The sequence below is a fragment of the Microtus oregoni genome, unplaced genomic scaffold (genome assembly GCF_018167655.1).
Source record: "Microtus oregoni isolate MIOR12 unplaced genomic scaffold, Mior012 000032F_ref0000030, whole genome shotgun sequence".
NCBI lineage: Eukaryota > Metazoa > Chordata > Mammalia > Rodentia > Cricetidae > Microtus > Microtus oregoni.
Genome location: NW_024543091.1, coordinates 17,595,276 through 17,614,351, shown reverse-complemented (window position 1 = coordinate 17,614,351; position 19,076 = coordinate 17,595,276). Strand labels below are relative to the sequence as shown.

The window sequence follows — 19,076 nt, the reverse complement described above, 5'->3', positions numbered from 1 at the left end:
ACCAAGTATCTCTCCCCTGGCTGTCCTCCTCTGGCTCCTAGGAGTGAACTGAGACTCGGGTGGGAAGTTTAAACAGATGTTGAAGTCAGGAGGGCTAGGAAGATGGCTCAGCTGGCCCAAGGGAAAGAGCCTGAGCCAGCTGGTCTGGCATAATTTGTGAGCTCCAGACCAAAGAGAGACCTTGTCTCAAATAACAAGGTGGACCATTCCTGAGAAACAGCATCCCCGAGGCTGCCATCTGGTTGGCTTCCACATGTGATACATGCGAACCATAGGTACACACAAAGAGATGGGAGATATGCTGAAGAACCATTAGGACCAGAAGAAAAGAGAGGTGGAAGGGGGGAGCTTAAAGACCTAGCGTGGTGAACTGTGTTCTGTATTCTTCTGCTAGCTTGAGTTTTGATACAGTGTGGGCAGTCACACACAAACGTAGTTCATCCTGCCTTGTCCATGTGACTCCCCTGGAAAAGCAGGCTAGAAAAGAAACAATAGACACCAGAGAAGCAATTGGTCAAGGGAAGGAGGAAAAACAAAACCAAAACAACTCAAAAAGCCAAAACCTGCCTTTAGAAAAGGCGGTAGGAAGTCCTGGGATGTAGAAAGCACAGAAGTTCTGCTGTCTGGAGGAAGGAGGCACCTCCAGGCCTCACCTCCAGGTCTTTCTGACTGCTTGGAGGCCTCCCTGCCCTGTGGCTTTGGTTTCCAAGGCTCTGTAGGGCAGTTTCAAGCGAACTGCCCGCCCTTCCCATGCTCCTCCATCTGGTGACCAGAGGTTAAACTAATATGTTTGCAGGCGGTTATGGAGAGCTGGGCGCCAACAGCCTAGCTCAGGGGAATCCAAATATATGTGTCTTGAAACAATTCTACCCTCCATTACCTAAAAGCCTAGAAGCAAAAGAAGAAGTGAATTGGGCAAGTCTGCGGAAATCTTAATTACCCAGGCCAGCCTGAGCCCTGGGTCCTGTACCCTAGGAGTAAGGGGGGTCTAGGGGGTGGAGGCTTGATGGGCCTGGGGAGGTGGTGGGGCTGTCCCGTAGGGCAGGGCAGGGCCTGGGCAGCGTTCCAAGGAGGGTGAATCACCCGGAGCAGGGTGGGAACAGGCCTGGGAGGGGAGGGGAGGCGGGGCCTTACGCAGGGAGGATGGGGCGGGTATAAAAGCCCCACCCAGCCCAGCCGGGCCGCTCGGCTTCTCGGGAGGCTCTCAAGGCTAGGCGCCCGGCCCAGGTAAGTGGGGTGCGGCTCGGTCGCCCGCTATGGCCTCAGGGTTGCGGTGTTGAACGGGAAGCAGACAGGCTCCGGCAATGGGGACCCTGGGAGGCACGGAGAAGGACCCACCCCACTGGGTGATCTGCGGGTCCTGCAGTAGAGTTGCAAAGTGTCCCGCCTGGGGTCGTGACACGTCTCTTTGCATACCACGCCTGGGGGGGTGTTGGGCAGAGGTGGGGGGGCCGTGATTCCCCCCGAGGTCCTCTGGGAAGCGGGGAGACCCTGTGTGGGGCGGAGAGTCGGGGGGTGCGGCATTCCAGACGTGCTAGGTGCCAAAGGGGGACTGGGTGTGGCCGCTGGGGAGCCTGCGGCCCAGCGGTGAAGTCTGTGGACTTTTCCCCTCCGCTTTCTGCACTGAGTTCTCTCACTCTGAACCATAACTCCTGCAATTTCAGGTGAATTTCCTTGCAGCTGACAAACGTACTTTTGTGAAGTCGGGGTACAGGGGAGGTCCCGGGGGGGGGGGGGGGACCTGAACTTCAAGTCTTGAGTATCGTGTTCTCCTTTACCGATAAAACAATCTCATCTCAGTCTTTGTCACAAACTCTAGATTGTCTGGTAGGAGAGCGACCTCAGATTTCTTTCTTTCTGTGGAGTTTGCCATTCTCTGGAACGCGTGCAGAAGGAAGCGTCCCCGGGTGGTTCCGTAGGGAAAGTTGCCTCGACTGCACTGATGCCACCATGAGTCAGTTGACAGGATCTATAGAAAAGGGCGTGGCTCCTGGGCTGCAGGTTCCAGTGCTGGCCCGGAGGGCTGTGGTTCCAAAAGTTTCTTTATCTATAAAAGTGGTTTCCGAACTCTTGTTCTTAGCGCCACCCACACTGAGTTATTGAAGGTTTCCGAAAACAAGTTCATTCAAAAATAGATAGTAAAGCGCACTGAAAACACAGCGTCGTGCAAATGAAAAAACAAACAAAACCCCTGCTAGTTGAGACAAAGCGGTAATCTCCACTCTCAGGAGACTGAGGCAGCAAGGTCCTGAGTGTGAATCCAGCTGAGCTACACAGTGAGACCACTGTCTCAAAAAACCCAGAAGCTGATGATCTAGCTCATTTGTAGAGCGCCCTAGTAGGGTACACAAGATCCAGTCTTCATTCTCAGAACCGGAAAGAGTTACTCATTTGTGTAGTAATTTGCCATACTCAGCCTCAGCCCTTAACAACAACCATAAACTTTCGGGATCCAAGGTCCTCGACCTGTAACTCAGGGACATTACTAGGTGAGTCTACAACTTGACTGGGGAAGCCACTCCCCTGCCATTCCCTCAAGAACTCTGTAGAAGGTGTTTGGAATCCCAAACTAGCATTCAAAAAAGAAAAAAAAATTACTTTGCCCTGTATCTGAGTGCTGCCTAGTGGCAGGGGAGCAGGATACAAGATGGGAAGGTGAGGAGTGGTCTGTGGATAGGAAGACAAAGTCACTGGTGTCGTTTTCAGGTTTTTTCCCCTTTGTTTTGATGATAGTCTTGATTAAATCGTGTTAATTGAAAACGTGTGCCTGCCTCTTCTCCGATTTTTTTTCCCCTGCTTGTCCCCTTGCCGTGTTCCGTTGGCTTTGGAGACTCTGCCGTCCTTCTCCACACCCACTTCCTCCTCATTTCGGCACCGCCCTGCCGAACTTGTGGATCTGAGTCAGGGAACTTGAAGATGGCAGATGAGACCAGGGCAGAGCCCTGGCTCTTTTCACTGGGTCCACAGCTTACCCAGGGGTTTCTCTAGAGCCCATGGCCTCGGCTGCGGCAGGGGCAACCCCCTAGGCACATCTTTCTGTTGAGGGTTTCCTGTTTGGTGTGGTAGAGTTCAGGAAGTTTTACTAACGCTTACAGCTTTAGCTGAGAGCTTGGGTTTGGACTGGTGTCTCAATGTTTCACATCCTGTGTCTTTGAGCTATTAAAGCCCCTCTATTGATTAGCATTAGATATGCATGCAGTCTTGGCCATCGGCTTCCTGGCTAAGTTCTGATTTAAGTAGTTTTCCTGGCAAGGCAGGCACTCTTCTAAATTGCTATTGATTTCTGAGGACTGTGGTTTCTCCCTGCGACTTTGGTCCTGGATTAATGTGTGTGAGGGCTGATGGGAACTTTTGCTTTAACTCTTGGCTTGGGCAAAGTGCAGGGACCTGTTTCATCGGGGGAGAGTGGGTATGTTACAAAAGGAATCCCAGGCACTATGGGCTGCTTTAAATGTCCATTTGTCTTATGAACAAAGTGTCTGTTAGGTGCCCACTGTGTCCCAGTCCCAATTATGGTACTGAGGACACAGCAGCGAACTAGATACACATCTACGTGCATGTGCATTCTCTGTGCGCTTGCACACACAGACACACACACACACACACACACACACACACACAGCCCTTGCTTTTGAGATTTTGAATCTATTGGGGAAAGAGAAAAAGATAAGTGAAGTAGTTGTAGAGATAGCAATTGGATTTGACATTTTCTTTTTTCCTAAACTAGTATCTCCTCGCCAACCCGGCTGGGTCTCTCTTCCCCACTTGTACACAGCTGTTTCTCAGACCTGGACATGGAGCTGAGCTCATCCCAAAGAAGTGTCTAAATCAACTGGCTTAAACCTGTCCTGCAGAATCAACTGCGAGCCTTGAGTAGAAGCTGACTCTTTTTCTGCACCTACAATTAATCCCCCAAGTTACACCCTCCTCTAGCTGTGGGCCTGCCACCAGAGAGGAAATTCCAGTCCTTAACAGAAATTCTTTCCACCCATTTGCAGTCTGGCATGGGTTTCCTTTTGTTTCGAGAGGCAGCCCCCATCCATGTCGTTGAGGGGACTGGTGATTCTGGGTGGTTCCACTGACGTGATCTCCAGATGTTCCCTAATGGGTGCACATGGACGCTTTTAAGTCATCTGAGCTTAGATCTTCTTAGGGTATCCATTTGCAGCATCCAAGCTGTCTGAGTTCAAATCCCAGACTTGAAGTGGACACTGTCATCCCAGGGAGTGGCCATGACACGGAACCGTTTGTACGTGCCCTTTGTCTCCTGGCCACACCCAGAGGACACTCACAGCTCAGAGGAGTTACAAGGTTCTCACAGCTATCTCTCTCAGGTTTCCTCTTTGCTGCCTGGCTCTCTGCTTGTTCCTGTGTGTGCTCTGGTTCCCATGTTGTCCTGTGGCAGAGCTAGAGCCATAGCATCCAGATAATGTGGAGATGGGGCTGGCTACCAGCTGCTTATCACCAATGGGCAGAAGCTGGCCTAACATCATCTGCCAGGCTGTCTGAAGATGTTCAGAGGCTGGGAATGGGAGCTCCCAAGTCTGAATGGGTGGAACTGGACCTGGATTTTTTTTTTTTAAACATTCAGTTTTAGGTAAAGAGGGGAAATTGAGAAAGGAGACTCTGTTGGAAAAGAACAACGTAGACTTAAACCAGAAAGAACCAGTGTGTGAACCATTCCAACTTGCCATCTAAGTGAGACTATAAGCTGTCAGACCTCTGAGTCAGGACAGAAAAGTAAGTCATAAGTCCCATGGCTGGACGGTGTGGAAGATGTCCTCCAAACACTCTACTCTGGTATTTCACAAGTGCGGAAAGACTAGCAGGAGGTCTGGGCAAGGAGGGTGATTGAGAAAGCTGCTCTCCGCTGTCACTCCCTAGAGCTTACAGTCTCTCTTAGATGCCCACTGATATCGAGTGCTCCGGGTAGAGGAGCAGATAGTCCTGAGCATCTGAGAGAAGAGTCAATGGTCTCGCCTGACTTAGGTGGAGAGAGCATGTGTGAGTGTGTGTTTGTGCGCCTGTGCAAAGACAGTATTGAAGATGGGTGGTGTGGCTCAGTGGGTAGAGTGCTTGCCAATGTATACAAGGCTCGGATTCCATCCTCAGCACCATATTAAAATCGGGAGGCAGGAGGATCCAAAGTTGAAGATTATCCTTGGCTAGAAAACTGACGCTAGGCTGTGCTAAATGAGAACCCTTGTCTAAAGACAAGAGAAGGGGAGGGAGGAGGAGGGAGAGAGAGAAGAAACAACAGACTTAAACCAGGAAGAAGGTTCGTAGTGTGGGGCAGTGTCTCAAACTTGGGCTTTTCTTGTTCTGGCAGTTGAGCCCAGTTGGAAGCCTACTATGTGGGCCATAAGACACTGAGATTGAATTATAGGTGCTCAGGCTGCATTTCCCAATGCTGAATGTGTCTCATGCCAAATGACATCATTCTTCCACTCTAGTCTCTCTCCACCCACTCCCAGTCTATCAGGAGGGCCTCCCAAAGCAAGAAGTGGCAGTATCTGTAGCTAGCAGACAAATATTGATTCAGATCCCACAGCCAGAGGGACAGGCTAGAACAAGCGCTGCAGGGGCCTCTTGCTGAGGCCACGGGGCTGGTGGGCGGAATTCCAGGAATCCTGGGGCTTAACTTGGCCCTGTGAGTCAAACATTAATCAGAACCATAAAGCTAAGGGGGAAAGTATGCGCCTTCAAGAAGGTTCTGTTAACTGAAGATGATTTAGAGGTTTAGAGGGTGAGGTCCAGTGGGAACTTCCTTTCCCATCATTCTTGTTTTTTTTTTATTATTTATTTAAAATCCTAGTGTGATTTGTAGACAGTGGTGTCCAGGAACTACAATAAGAGAGCAAAGACTGTGATGGGGAAACCCAGTCCTCCACATTCCCACCCCCACCCATTCTGACTAAAAATCTAGGTTTGGAGTCATTCCCATCCCCATTGATTCATCGTGGTTGCTAGGCATCTGTTTTGGGGTAACCCAACAACATGCTGTGTCTTGTTAACGCTGGCCAAGTGGGTGTGTCTCTGAAAGTGCTGGGCTGGATTCCCTGCAGACCAGCCATGTCCCAACAAGCTCTGTGCAAATGAATATCTGGGCTTTCTGGAACTAGCACTTTTTAACTCGGCGAAGTGTATTTTTGCTGTTTAGAGCATTGCCTGTGAAATCTTTCCTCGGAGTTTTTTGCAAACGATGTGTTTCACTTTTCTTTGACAGAATAAAGGTTAAAAACAACTTTATTTGTACTTTTTGGTCATTGCCATAACTTTGTTTTTTTTTTTTGAAGCAGAACAAGAAAATGTAATAAGATCTAGTTATTAGTTTTTATTTTTTTAAGACAAAACTACAAATTATTTGTAAAACAGACTATCTGTTTTATGTTACATGTAAATGACTCCACAGATTCCTTCACTGCCAACTTTGTCTCCTGAGAGCGTGGTGCCCGCAGGGTAAGTCCCACTGATTGTTTTCAAGGCCACGGGAGACAGTGTGTTCCCTTCACTTAGGGAGGCGCTGGGGCAGTCCCTGTTTCTCCACCACTGTCAGGTGCTACTTCACACTGGCTGAAGGACGGTACGGCTTTCCGAGTCTCCTCGGATTGGACTGGTTTGTTTTCTTAAACAGAAACACCTGCCTGAGAAAGAGCCCTTTTCTCAGTGGTGCCAGGGCCCAGCCCACCATGGGAGCCAAGGCCCTGGCATAGAGTGTTCTCATCAACAGATGGCTTACCTGATAGTTCTTTCTGCTATGCAGGCTGAAACTAGTTGGTCAGCTGGGTGCGGCTGAGGTGCTTGAAAGAGAGATGCAAATCTGGGGAGCAGAGTGCCAAAAAGAGAGGGTGGCTCTGCTCTTAAGGTACCTGAAATTTTACATTGTGGGGTTAGGAGTTAGTTTAGTGAGGACCCTCTTACAGGCCATGCCGACTCATTTTTGTTTGATTGGTTTTTTTTTTTTTTTAATTTCTTTCAAGCCAGGATCTCATACAGACCAGCCTAGCCTCAAACTCAGTCTGTAGCCAAGGATGAACTTCCCTTCCTCCCACCTCCACCTCCAAGGAGCTGGGATTACAGTCATGCACTTTCGCATGTGGCTTTTGGAGACCTGGTTTTAAGTCTTGTGTTTTGGTGAACAGGTAAATAGGAGTATTGGGTCTAATCACATCCCACCATTTCTGTAGCCAAACTTAACTTGGCAGCATTCATTCAGGTCCTTGGGTTTGGGGGTCACCGCACGGACATGGCTTCCTAACAAACCTGTCCCCTTGTTTTCCTGAGGTCCACTGGGGATGTGTCCCTCCCCAGTCCCCTACTCCCTCCACCCCTGACATGTTCCTCTGGCTGATGACTCACTGCCTTCACATAGAGGCCTCACCTTTAGGCCCTAGACTGAGCCACTCTGCTTCCTTGATGGTTGCGACATAATAATCTCTCTGTTGAAGGGGCACTGGGGCAAGGTCTAAAGAACCAAAGCAGAGAAGTCGAAGGTCCCGGGTTGTAGCCCTCCCCTGCCGTGGACCGTGGGTAGTCTCTTAAGTGTCTCTTCTCCAAGAGTATTTAGTTACTTGTCTGGTGGTTGTGACCAAATACCTAAGGAGGAGCACCTAAAAGGACGAAGGGCCTATTACAGCGTGCAGTTTAAGTGCACACAGTCCATACTAGCAGGGAAGGCATGGCGACAGGAGCCTGAGGAGGCAGCTGGTCACATTGCACACACAGTCAGGAAGCAGAGAGAGAAGAATGCTAGCTCCCGGTATATGGTCTTTTGTTTTTAATGTAGCCCATGACAAAAGCTCCTGGCATGGGTCTTCCCATTTTAATGACTCTAAACTAGGAAATCCCTCACAGACACACCCAGGGCTGTGTTTCCATGGTAAATCTAAATCCACTCAAGTCAGCGGCAAAGTTGTTCCATCACAGTGGGAAGCTGCAGCTGAGGATGCTACATCCCTTATGTACAGTCTCGGTGCGCCCGTCCTCTGAGTCTGTGGATGACCTGACCATTACCAGAGTCTATACAAGCCTCACCAGCACTGCAATGACCTTTTATGACCCCACAGCATACTGATCCATTCTCCTTAGTCAAACTAAAGTTTTAGCAATCGTGGTGAGAGGCAACACTCACTGTTTGTTCTAGCAACTAATCGACCCTATTCAGAGAAACTGCACAGCCAGAGGATTGGGTGAAGTGGAGAAGCAAAGGCTATATTTTATTTCCAAGCTAAAATAGGGTCGCCATTAAACTTGCATGAGCTAGGAAATATTTATGGATGTGGGCACTTAGATATGGCTTGTCAGTCTCTATGACTTTGGGGTTATTATGATATTTTTGGTGCAGAAAGGTTGTGATATAAATGGGACTTCTACCAAAAACTGTTTCAAAGTACATGTTTGGGGCCGGAGAGATGGCTGAGTGGTAAAGAGTGCTCGCTGTGCAATAAGAACCGGACTTCAAATCTCAGCCCAAAGGCAGCAAACCAGGTATCACAGCTCTGAAGGGGGCAGAAATAGGAGGACCTCTGGACTGCTGTCTTTCAGCTTGCTCCAGCAAGTGCAAGCTTCAGGTGCCAGGAGAGAGACCCTACTTCAAGAGGAGACAATGGAGAGTGGTAGAGGAAGACCCCAGTGTCCTCTTCCCGCTTCTCTGCTTGCACACAGATGCATGAACTTCTAATACACCCGCGCGCACGCGCACACACACACACACACACACACACACACACACACACACAGAGTCTGTTTGTCACCTAGTTTGTGGAAATATGTATTCTTTATTTGTATAGGGGTCTGAGACTAGGTAGAGGAAATGCAGCAAAGTACCCTTCCAGCATTGAGTCATATGTAACTGTGTACTATTTCAAAGCTTTTCAAGTGGAGGGCACTCAGTACTAAATGAATAAGGAATTCCTGTCAAAAGGTTGCGGAGGGCTGTGTGGAATGGGGCTCTTCTGACCTTATTGGAGCACTACCAGCATAGTGGTGACTGGAGGAATGCACAGAGTGCCATGAGATATGGTGAAAGCTGGGTGCGGCAAAACACACCTGTAATCCCAGGCGAGAAGACTGGGAGTTTGAAGCCAGACTGGGCTACAGAGTGACATCCTGACTTTTTGTTCTCTCTATTGTATATGGTGTGCATGTGTGTGTGTGTATGCAAGAGGGTGAAGGTATAGATGCACATGTATATGTGTGTGCATGCATGAGGGTACAGGTATAAATGCACATGCATGTGTGTGTGCATGCATGAGGGTGCAGGTATAAATGCACATGCATGTGTGTGCATGCATGAGGGTACAGGTATAAATGCACATGCATATGTGTGTGTATGTATGAGGGTGCAGGTATAAATGCACATGCATGTGTGTGTGTATGTATGAGGGTGCAGGTATAGATACACATGCATGTGTGTGTGCATGCATGAGGGTACAGGTATAAATGCACATGCATGTGTGTGTGTATGTATGAGGGTGCAGGTATAGATACACATGCATGTGTGTGTGCATGCATGAGGGTACAGGTATAAATGCACATGCATGTGTGTGTGTATGCATGAGGGTGCAGGTATAGATGCACATGCATGTGTGTGTGCATACATATGGAGTTCAGAGTCTGATGTCACTTTTTGTTTTCCACTTTCATTTACTGAGGCAGGATCTCCTGAAGAAGGAGCTCTCCCATGTAGCTAGACTAGTGAGCCATCTTACTCAGAGATCTCCTGTCTCTGTCACTGGGGCACTGAGATTACAGGTGGACTGTCACATCTACCTGACTTTTAGATGGGTGCTAGGGATCTGAACTCTGATCCTTACACCTGTGTGCCCAGAATTTTATCCACTGAGCATCTCCGCAGCTCCATGACACCCTGTTTTAAGGGGAATGGGGAGGTGCAAAGGGAGGGGAAGTGAGAAGAACAGGAGCCAGAGAGAAAGTAAACCAATTTGCTTGAAGAAAGCAGAGTCAAGGAGCACTTTAAGTACTAATTTTTTTTTTTTTTTTGGTGGGGGAATGAATAGAAGGAGGTGTGGCTTGGTCCTGATGCTAATCTTTGAAGGCCAGCGCTCAGCTCTTTTGGAGTTAGAGGAAGCTCACTGGCCTTGATTTCTTTCTAACTATTTGGCAAGATCAGATGGTGGATTGAGTTGGTAGCAGTAGGGAGGACCAACTTGATGAAAGAACAGATGATTATAAATGCTGGCACAGAAAGCAAGATTTGTGGGGCTTCCAAAAAAAAAAAGAATCCCTCTTATGTGTCCTCTGCTTATGTGTCGAGGCTGCGGGAGAAGAATTAACAGGAATGGAGGGTGTAAAGTGGTACATCAGATTGTCTTTGATCTGCACAGTACTGCGGGGAGGGCTGCATGTGGGCAACTGTCTGCAAAGCAGTGCTCAGAGCTGGGAAGACAGCTCGGAAGAACAACTCAATAAAATCTCGCTGTGTAGCTGAAATCGCCGGAACAGCAGAGCTGGGGATGAGCCTCACTGACTATTCATGAACTTGGAGCCACACACACGTGGTAGTAGTGGGCACAACTGTGCCACTTGGGTGGTCAGCTGGCACTTTTCATTTGTTTCCTTCTGCTTTGCATTTTAATTCCTTAGTCTGGAAGCCTGTGAGGCAGACGATAACTGCTCTTAACTGCTCTGGAAACTCTCGGGCCAAGTGAATCTGATGGGGAGCCTTTGGCGGGTTTGGGCCCAGGTAGACTGGAGGGATGCTCGACCAAGGGAAAGGCTAATCTGTCTGAATAGGTGCAGAAAAGGCGTTGGGGCTGAGATTGAACTGTGGCCTTCTCTAATTCCTTTAGACCAGCACCCATATATAGAGTGCTAGTTTCCATACATTCTGTGTCTACATAGAATGTGAGGAGCGTATACAATCTTGAATTTCCTACTGGCCACATTAAACAACAACATAGGACCAGTGAGATGGTGGAGCAGGTAAAAGGCACTGGCCACCAAGCCTGATGACCTAATTCAGTGCTTGGGACCCACATGATGGGAGGAGAGAGAGAGAATCAACCTCCATACGTATACCGTAGCATGTGCGCGCACACACACACAAGCAAATATATAAATATAAAAATAATAGTAGCAACAGGTGAAGACTGGAGACAACTTAGAGGTGAAGAGCCCTTCTTGTTCTTACTGAGGACCTGAGTTTGGTTCCCAGCGCCCACTTTAGTGGTTTTCAATTACATGAACTCTTATTCCGGAGGGATCCTACAACCTCTTCACGCCTCCATAGGCACCCATATACCACATGCATGTCTTGACAAGTGTGTGTGCACACACACACTGGTAGACACACACACAAATGCACACTACGCTCCACCTTTATATCTTCCCGACCTTGGCTGCCTCCATAGAACTGCCTCTTCTAGAATGCCCTGGAATCAGCCATGTGCAGCATTCCAGCCCAGCTCCTCTCCCTTAGTAATGTGCATTTAAAGTTCCTCTGCATCTGCCCTTGAGACTGAGAACTTCTTAGCGCTGAATAATAGTCCTTTCTAAGGGATGCGCAGAAGTGGATGGACAGAGCAAGACTTTTTACCGTGGAGAATGACATGCGTGCACAGGGGACGTACAGGGGACACACGGGACACACGGCAGAAGAGGCGCTGAGGGAGCTGAGGGAGTGGAGGTGTCACAAACATTTTTGGTGACCTTTCTTTTGGTCTGGCTTAAAAGGCTTCGGGGAGGAGGAGAGGGCATGGTGAGCCTCTTGGCAAAGCAGAAATACATCCTGACCACAAATAAAGGTGACCCTCTCTGCCTGAACTCCCACCTCCCACAGCCTAGAATTCACTTAGTTCAAAATATTCCCATAAGTTGGCACACGGCTGTGTCATAGACTGTCTTCAAAGCAGTTTTATGAAAGCATTTAGGCAAAGCGACCTCCTTGAAGAGAACAGAGAGCGTCATTCCTACAAGTACCAAGGGCACTGGCAGTACAAATGCTGTTGGCAAGCTTTTGGGGAGGTGGCTGGGTGCTGTTTTTCTTTGGGGTGATTATGCAGAATGACCTGTCTTGTCTCAGTAGAAATCACTCTTGGTGGTGGGAGCTGGGGTTATGGGGCTATCAATTCCAACAGCCTAGTCCACAAATAGGGGAAGGCCATTCATCTTCCATTCATATGGTTCCCTGACTGATACAATGTATTCCATGGGAGATGATGACATTGCAACTGCTCTAAATCTGAAATGCAAGGTCAGCCCTCAACGAGATGCGTTTATGTCAGAAAGTTGGTCTATTTGCATTTATAAACAGTTTAATAACCTCGCTGCATGTGTGTGCATGAGTGTGAATATCCGTGTGCTTGGGTGCACTTGTGTGTGGAGGCCAGAGGTCACCATTAGGTGTCATTTCTCCTCTGGCGGTACCCACCTTGTTTTTTTGAGGCAAGAACTCTCATTGGCTTGAGCCTTGCCAATTAGGTTGAACTGGCTCACCACTGAGCCCCAGAGATCCACCTGTCTCCCAACCTTTTGGGGCTCCTTTAAGGTCCTTGTGCTCAGAAGGCAAGCATGTTATGTTCAAACCCATCACATTGCCCCAGTACCTCCTGAGTCTCACTGGAGGAAATGGTTGTGGGGCTCATATTAAAAGCTTTGTTTGGGATCAGGTCAACATGGAGTCACTGCTGATCCCAGCTCATGTCCCTCTTACTATATGAAGTCACTTGAGAGTGACACACAAGTAATGACAGTTTTGCTATGCTTATTGCTTTGGATGGACGAGCCCATTCTCTGTTGGAACGAGTGCTGTTTGCCACAGGAAGCTTTTAGGGTTTGCATTCACAGACCAGACCCACCAGGTCCTGTGTCCCCAGAGCAAGAGACAGACCAGTTTAGAAATCCATCCCCAACCTAAGGCACCCGTCTCTAAGCTTTCCTTTTCTCAATGCTAAGCTTGAGAATTGGCTGTTGGAGACAGTACTCGCTTTACCAGCCTCCGACGCAACAGTCCAAGACCTTGGTGTGATGAGTTGCTGTGCTTCGGGGAAAGAAAGCTTCCTTTATAAAGACTTCATATTATTTCTTTTTTCAGCTTTTTTTTTTTCAAAATGTCTACTGTCCACGAAATCCTGTGCAAGCTCAGCTTGGAGGGCGACGTGAGTATCTAATCTTTCACTTTGTATGATTTTGTAAATTGGACATCTGTTGAACTGTGCTACGGTCTCCCTGTATACACAAGGAAAATGGGGCCATAATTCAGCCATTATTAGGCGTCTCCTCTGCATCCCGGTTCCTCATTGCTTTAACCGTTACTCACAGTTTCATTTGAAATCAATGTCATGGTGCTAAAACCCTTTTTGGCATCGAATGGAACTTGGACAGCATCATTGAGAAGGAAATGGCTGGAATTGTGTTCTGTCAGATTTACTACATGAGTGGTGATTATTGCTTTGGTGATATGTGCGTTTTTAATGTCAAGCCTTGAGCTTTTATTTATCGTAAGCTTCAGCCTAGAATTCTTCAACTAGAATTGTCAACAAACAGTTCTAGTGTCTTTTAGGCTTCTTAGACTATCTGGAATATTCTTCTAGGCAATACCTATGGCTATTTTTTATTATTATTATTATTATTATTATTATTATTATTATTACCCCCTGAGTCCAATCAGTGCTGTGTATATGTGCAGGACTCATCCACTGAACTATGGATAGCCTACTAGTAACCACGTCCTCAGAGAAAAGTGATTCTCTCTCAAAGCAACCACCAGCTACAGTACTTCATCAGCTAGGGTGGGGTCTTAGAAGCCTCTACTTTTCTGTTTAATCCAGCACTTGGGAAAGCTTTTCTACAAAATAAACCAGAAAGTCTCCTTTTTGTTTGTTTGTTTGTTTTTGTTTTGTTTTTCAAGACAGGGCTTCTCTGCGTAACCACTCTGGCTATTCTGGAACTAGCTCTTGTAGGCCAGGCTGGCTTCAAACTCAAGGAGATCCTTCTGCCTCTGCCTCCCCAGTGCTCAGGTTAAAGGTGTGTGCCGCCACCACCAGGCAACAAAGTATCTTTTTAAAAAGAATAATAATATAACTAATCAAAGAGCTTTGTTGTTGTTTTATTTTGTTTTTCTTTTGTCTATGAGGGAGCTCAGAAATAAAATTTGTCTTTTAAGAGTCACTCAAAAGACAGGTGACAGCTTGGGTCCTGTGCACAAGCCCTTCTTTGTTGTCTGTGGCACCTGCTTTCCTAATGTGCAAATGAAGGGACCTGTTTGAACACAGACTATGTGGAATATTAAAGCCTTTTTGCTGTTTCCTCATTTAATTCTTTCCTTGTCTTGGAACTTGGCCTGCTGTTAGGGCCTAGAGAAGTCTTGCTGTTACATAATTTGTTTCTCCAACAGATTTTATCTAATGCCTTTGATAATTAGATTGTTCTTGATAGCAAGTTTCAGGAGAAGTTGCTATGGCTGTGGCCAGGTTGACAGAGTAAAGCCTAAACTTAGTTAACTTGAAGCCATAGGTTCTGTCCACAGCACTGCAGAAACCACCAGACATGAACATCTGTAATCTCAGCCCTTGGGACATAGAGGCAGGAGAATTAAAATTTCTAAGTCATTCGTGGTTTTATACCAAGTTTGAAGCTAGCCTGAGACCCTTAAAATAAAAGGTTTGTGAGAGCTACTCAGTCAGCTGTTGAAGCTAGTCTACCCTAGAAGTACGTGTGGAGAGACGGGGCGAAACTAGAAAATTTCCTATATTGCCCATTACTGTACGGGAAGGAAAGATCACTTTTACCTAATAACTTAATTTTCAGACAAATGGATTTTGTAGACATTCTATTATCCCTTTCTTTATGTCTCTAGACTAAACACAAAGCCACACCCACCTTTCTCCCACTCACTGATACGACGACAGCATATCACCTGACCAGTGAGCCATGTGTCATGTGGGTGTATGGTCGGCTGCCTGCCCCTGTCAATAAGTTACTGGTGGCCCTGTTAAGAATCAGAAGAGAATTTTTTTTGTAGCTTCCTGCACACTTTCTTCTGTAGCTACCAAGAACAAATACAGAAAATTTTTTAAGAAAGCCCTTTGCTTGAAATTTCCTTTATGTAAGCTGGATCACTTCACCCATCTTCCCAGAGCATTCCCTGACCCGAGTCACTGGCGTCCAACCTACAACCCCACAGGCCATATGTACCCCAAGATTGGTATGAATGGGACCCACCATGAAATTATAAACTTACTTCAGATACTAGGGGGCATTATTTTGTAACTCAGTCGCCTCATTTTTTAGCATGAACTTTGTAGATAGTAATGTCATGCATGCCACGGGGTCCAGCATGCCTGGAAGTGGTGAAGTTAGACCAAGCAAACTCTGCTGATGGATGCATTTGTGCTTCAGAGTTATAGATGTGAGCCGGATTTACCATGCGGCCCCACTTAACAGGTGTCTGACCCTGAACTCAGAGTTCTAGCTTTTCCCGGGGGACACTGGGAGTGTGGATCTCAGTGGCTCCCCTGTGTCACCCTACTAGTAAGGAAACCCAGAGGTGTGGGTGCTGGACTGGCTCAGGAGACCTGCAGGGGAGCAGATCATTGACCTCACCACAGTCAGCTGCTCTGACCTTGGTCATCGTCGTGTACCATGGAGGCTTGATGTGGGGCATTGCAGGCTGGAGAGCCGCTGTGGGGGGGGTGTGGTTCAAGACCACCCACCAATCAAAACCGCATCACTTACACCCATTGTCTGCCCTTCCTTTTGGGGCAGGCTATCCTTCTGAAATAAACATTTCAGGAAAGGAGGGCAGTTAAATGTACAGGAGAGGATGGATAGAGAAGCAGGCTGTTATCTTGGGGCGGCGGGGAGAGGCTCCCATCCATCAGCTCAGGAAAGTGGTAGACTCTGACAGGCATCCAAAGAGGAAGGACTTTAGAAGACAATGAGGGAAATGTGCCAGGCAGAGCAGTAGGCAAGGGCATCCTGGCAAAGGCAGAGGGCAGCACTGAGTAGAAGGGAGAAGAACAGGAACTTGTCACAGTAGAGAGGATGCGGGCCAGTCGGCACCAACCTCGGTGCCGCAAAGTAGCCACAGCACAGGCATGAAGAAAGTCCCTTCCCTTGCACAGCCCACAGAGGCATGGGGGTGAGCATGGCTCATAAGTTTGTTTGTTTAATTGTTTTTATTCTGGGGTCCGGGCCTCATGTACCCCAGGCTAGCCTGAAACTTGCCATGTAGCTGAGAATAACATCCGATTCTCCTGCCTCTGCCTTCCCAGGGCTAGGATTACCATCCCTGCTCATATACTGCTGGGGATCAAACTCAGGACTTCATGCATTTGGGGCAAGCACTCTGCCAACTGAGCCACACTCCCAACTCCTGAGTCACTGTCTGAAAGAGTTGGAACCTGGGCAGCACAGGCCTGTAGTAACGCGGGGCAGTGCGCGCTCATCTTTCAGACATTTCCACAGTTTTAACTTAGTTCAAATTCTTGCTAGACCAGGTTCTTTCTCTTCAGAAACTTGAATAGATGCTGGTGTCAGATCCCTAGCTTGGTGCCCTACACTTTGAAGCTCTCGCTACGAGTAAAATGCAGAGTAGAAGCACTGTACGGTCTAAACCAGCAGAGCCTTTGAAGAACAGCTCCTGTGGAAACAAGTGAAAATTTTCTCTTTTTTGATATGGGCTTGGGTCACTGAAACTGGCCTGAAACTCCTAATGCAGCTGAGGATGATTTTGAACTTCTGCTCCTCCTACCTCTATCTCCAGGGTGTTAGGATTATAGGTGTAGACTACCAAGCCCAGGTTATGTGGTGGTGGGAGAGGAAAGTCAGGGTCTGGTCTATGCTAGGCAAGTACTCCACCAGTTGAGCTCCATCCCCAGTACCAAAATGAACCCAATATTAAGAAAAGAAAGACACCCAGAGTGTGGTAGCCTGTCAACACCCATTCATTTAGCATGAAAGTAGCTAGAATTATTAAGAGAAATGGGAGTGCGGGATCTGGGCTCGGGGTCTTCTTTCACCGAGAGGATCTGCAGTGTGTCATTGAGTGTGTCTGTGTTCTCTTCTCAGCACTCCACACCCCCAAGTGCCTATGGGTCAGTCAAACCCTACACCAACTTTGATGCCGAGAGGGATGCTCTGAACATCGAGACGGCTGTCAAGACCAAAGGTAGGCCATGCCCCTGTCCTCTCCTTGTCAGGGTGGCCTCCAACTCACAGGATGACCGAGTCACAGTCACCCGAGATCCCAGCTCCAGAGTATCAGATGCCCTCTGCGGGCACCACACTCTTGTGCACCCCCCTCTGCAGTCACCACACTCTTGTGCATCTCCCTCTGCGGGCACCACACTCTTGTGCACCCCCCCCACATAACTAAAAGTAAAAATTAAAAAATATTGCTACTTTAAAACATGTATACACATACACACAAAAAACATGCAGTCCACTTTGTTAAAACGATTCCTCTTTCACCATTGGGCCTGTGATTCTTGTGATTTCTCTATAAACCTTTGCAGAAACACCCTAGAGGCTAATAGTTAACTTATTCAACAAAGATGGCGTCTTTTACAAGCCTAGCACAAAGGGTGCTTTTTATCCCCGCACGAGAAAGCTCTCAGCCCACTGGAATGTAAAGATTGCATGGGTGAACTCTTCCCCACAGCTGAGATGCTCACGTTAATAAAAGTACTTCCAGGCCCTCCCTGAGTCAGCAGGAAAACATTCTAGTTCCCAAGCAAAGAAAGCCCTGAGGGCTGAGACGTGGGTTCCCACATTCCTGCGTGGGCAGGTGTGGCTGACATCACTACCACCATCTTCATCGTGGTTGTCTTCACCAGGGTTTTTTTTAAGTACTTCTCGTGGGCAGATGGTGTATTGGGCCCTCTTGGAACTCCCCACTTAGCTGGCCTTCAGATTAACTTCTGATGCTATCTTGTACCTTTCCCAGTTTACCTACGACACCACGGAGGGTTAGCTACCATACTTCCTGTCTGTTGGCCTTGGTTCAGATGTGAATTTGAACACAGTCCTGCCCATCCCCAGCCTGTGTCACAGCACCCAGCTGTTAGGATTAGACTCATCACTTTGTCTTAGGCCATTTCCAGGCATGAAAGCCGGGGTGTGGTCTGATCCTGTTGTCATTCAATATGCTTCCCAGTTGCGGCCCAGAGTTAGCGAGGGCACCTGTTTCTTCTTCCTTTTACCCCCGCCCCAGCATTAGTGCTCAGTGTTGTAGCTGGAATCACTCTGCCACTCAGTTTTTTTTGTGTGTGTGCCTAGTGGTTTTAGTAAATAACGGTTTTCTTAAGTCTGATGCTATTTAAAAGAAAAGACTTAACATGTTTTGCTTTAAATGTACTTTACAAATGTTTGTCAATATTTGTAATTTAATATGCTCATTTGAACATTCATTCACCTCAGACATGTCAGTTCTGCAGGAAAATGACAGTAAAATATAGTATACTATATGTTATTATGATAGCTACAATTTTTACTCAAAAAGGGGGAAAAAACAAAGGCACTGATAACTGACTTGTGAAATTAGGAATCATTGATTCTTGTGTTTTCAATATATTCTGTTTCTGTGTCTTCTAAATTTTCCATGATGGTCATGCACTGTCTTACTGGAGACAGGCAGCACAAGCTCATTACGAACATGCCCCTGATACCTCAGATAAGTAACGGCACTCAGAGTCAACAGGAATCTGGAGTGATCAGGACACTCCTGAACACCTTCACCTTGGATGCTTCATCACAAGCTGACTTTGTTTTAACATCAAAGGAAACAGGGTAAACCTTGAATGTTCATAGAAACACAAACCAGGGCTGAGGGATAGCGGTCTGCGCCCTTGCACCTGTGGCAGACGAGGTGATCAGGGCTCTTGCAGGCTAGGAGCTGGGACATGCTGCCCGGGACTGACTAGTTGCTATCAAACATGAGGACTGGGCATGGGCAGAAGCCTGGCATGAAGACAGTGATTAGGAGGGGCAGGGTGGGTGGAGATCTGGGTCTGGCTCTAGCCTGGTGACTCTTCTCTATCCCTTCCCCTGGCACCTGTGAGAGCCCACCTTTGGGCATCACGGTGGCTCACTGCTAAAATGGGCTTGCCTGCTGC

The 19,076-nt window shown here is 47.7% G+C and overlaps 1 protein-coding gene across 1 annotated transcript in view; it reads left to right on the top strand.

The window, feature by feature from the left end:
- The first annotated feature begins 1,172 nt into the window (after positions 1–1,172).
- The window catches only part of Anxa2 (annexin A2), a 39,662-nt gene continuing 21,758 nt past the window's right edge, over positions 1,173–19,076 (top strand). The window contains exons 1-3 of the mRNA XM_041679843.1: positions 1,173–1,227; positions 13,055–13,118; positions 17,032–17,131. Coding sequence (XP_041535777.1) covers positions 13,071–13,118; positions 17,032–17,131 — 148 coding nt within the window. The 5' untranslated portion in view covers positions 1,173–1,227; positions 13,055–13,070. The remainder of the gene's footprint in view (positions 1,228–13,054; positions 13,119–17,031; positions 17,132–19,076) is intronic.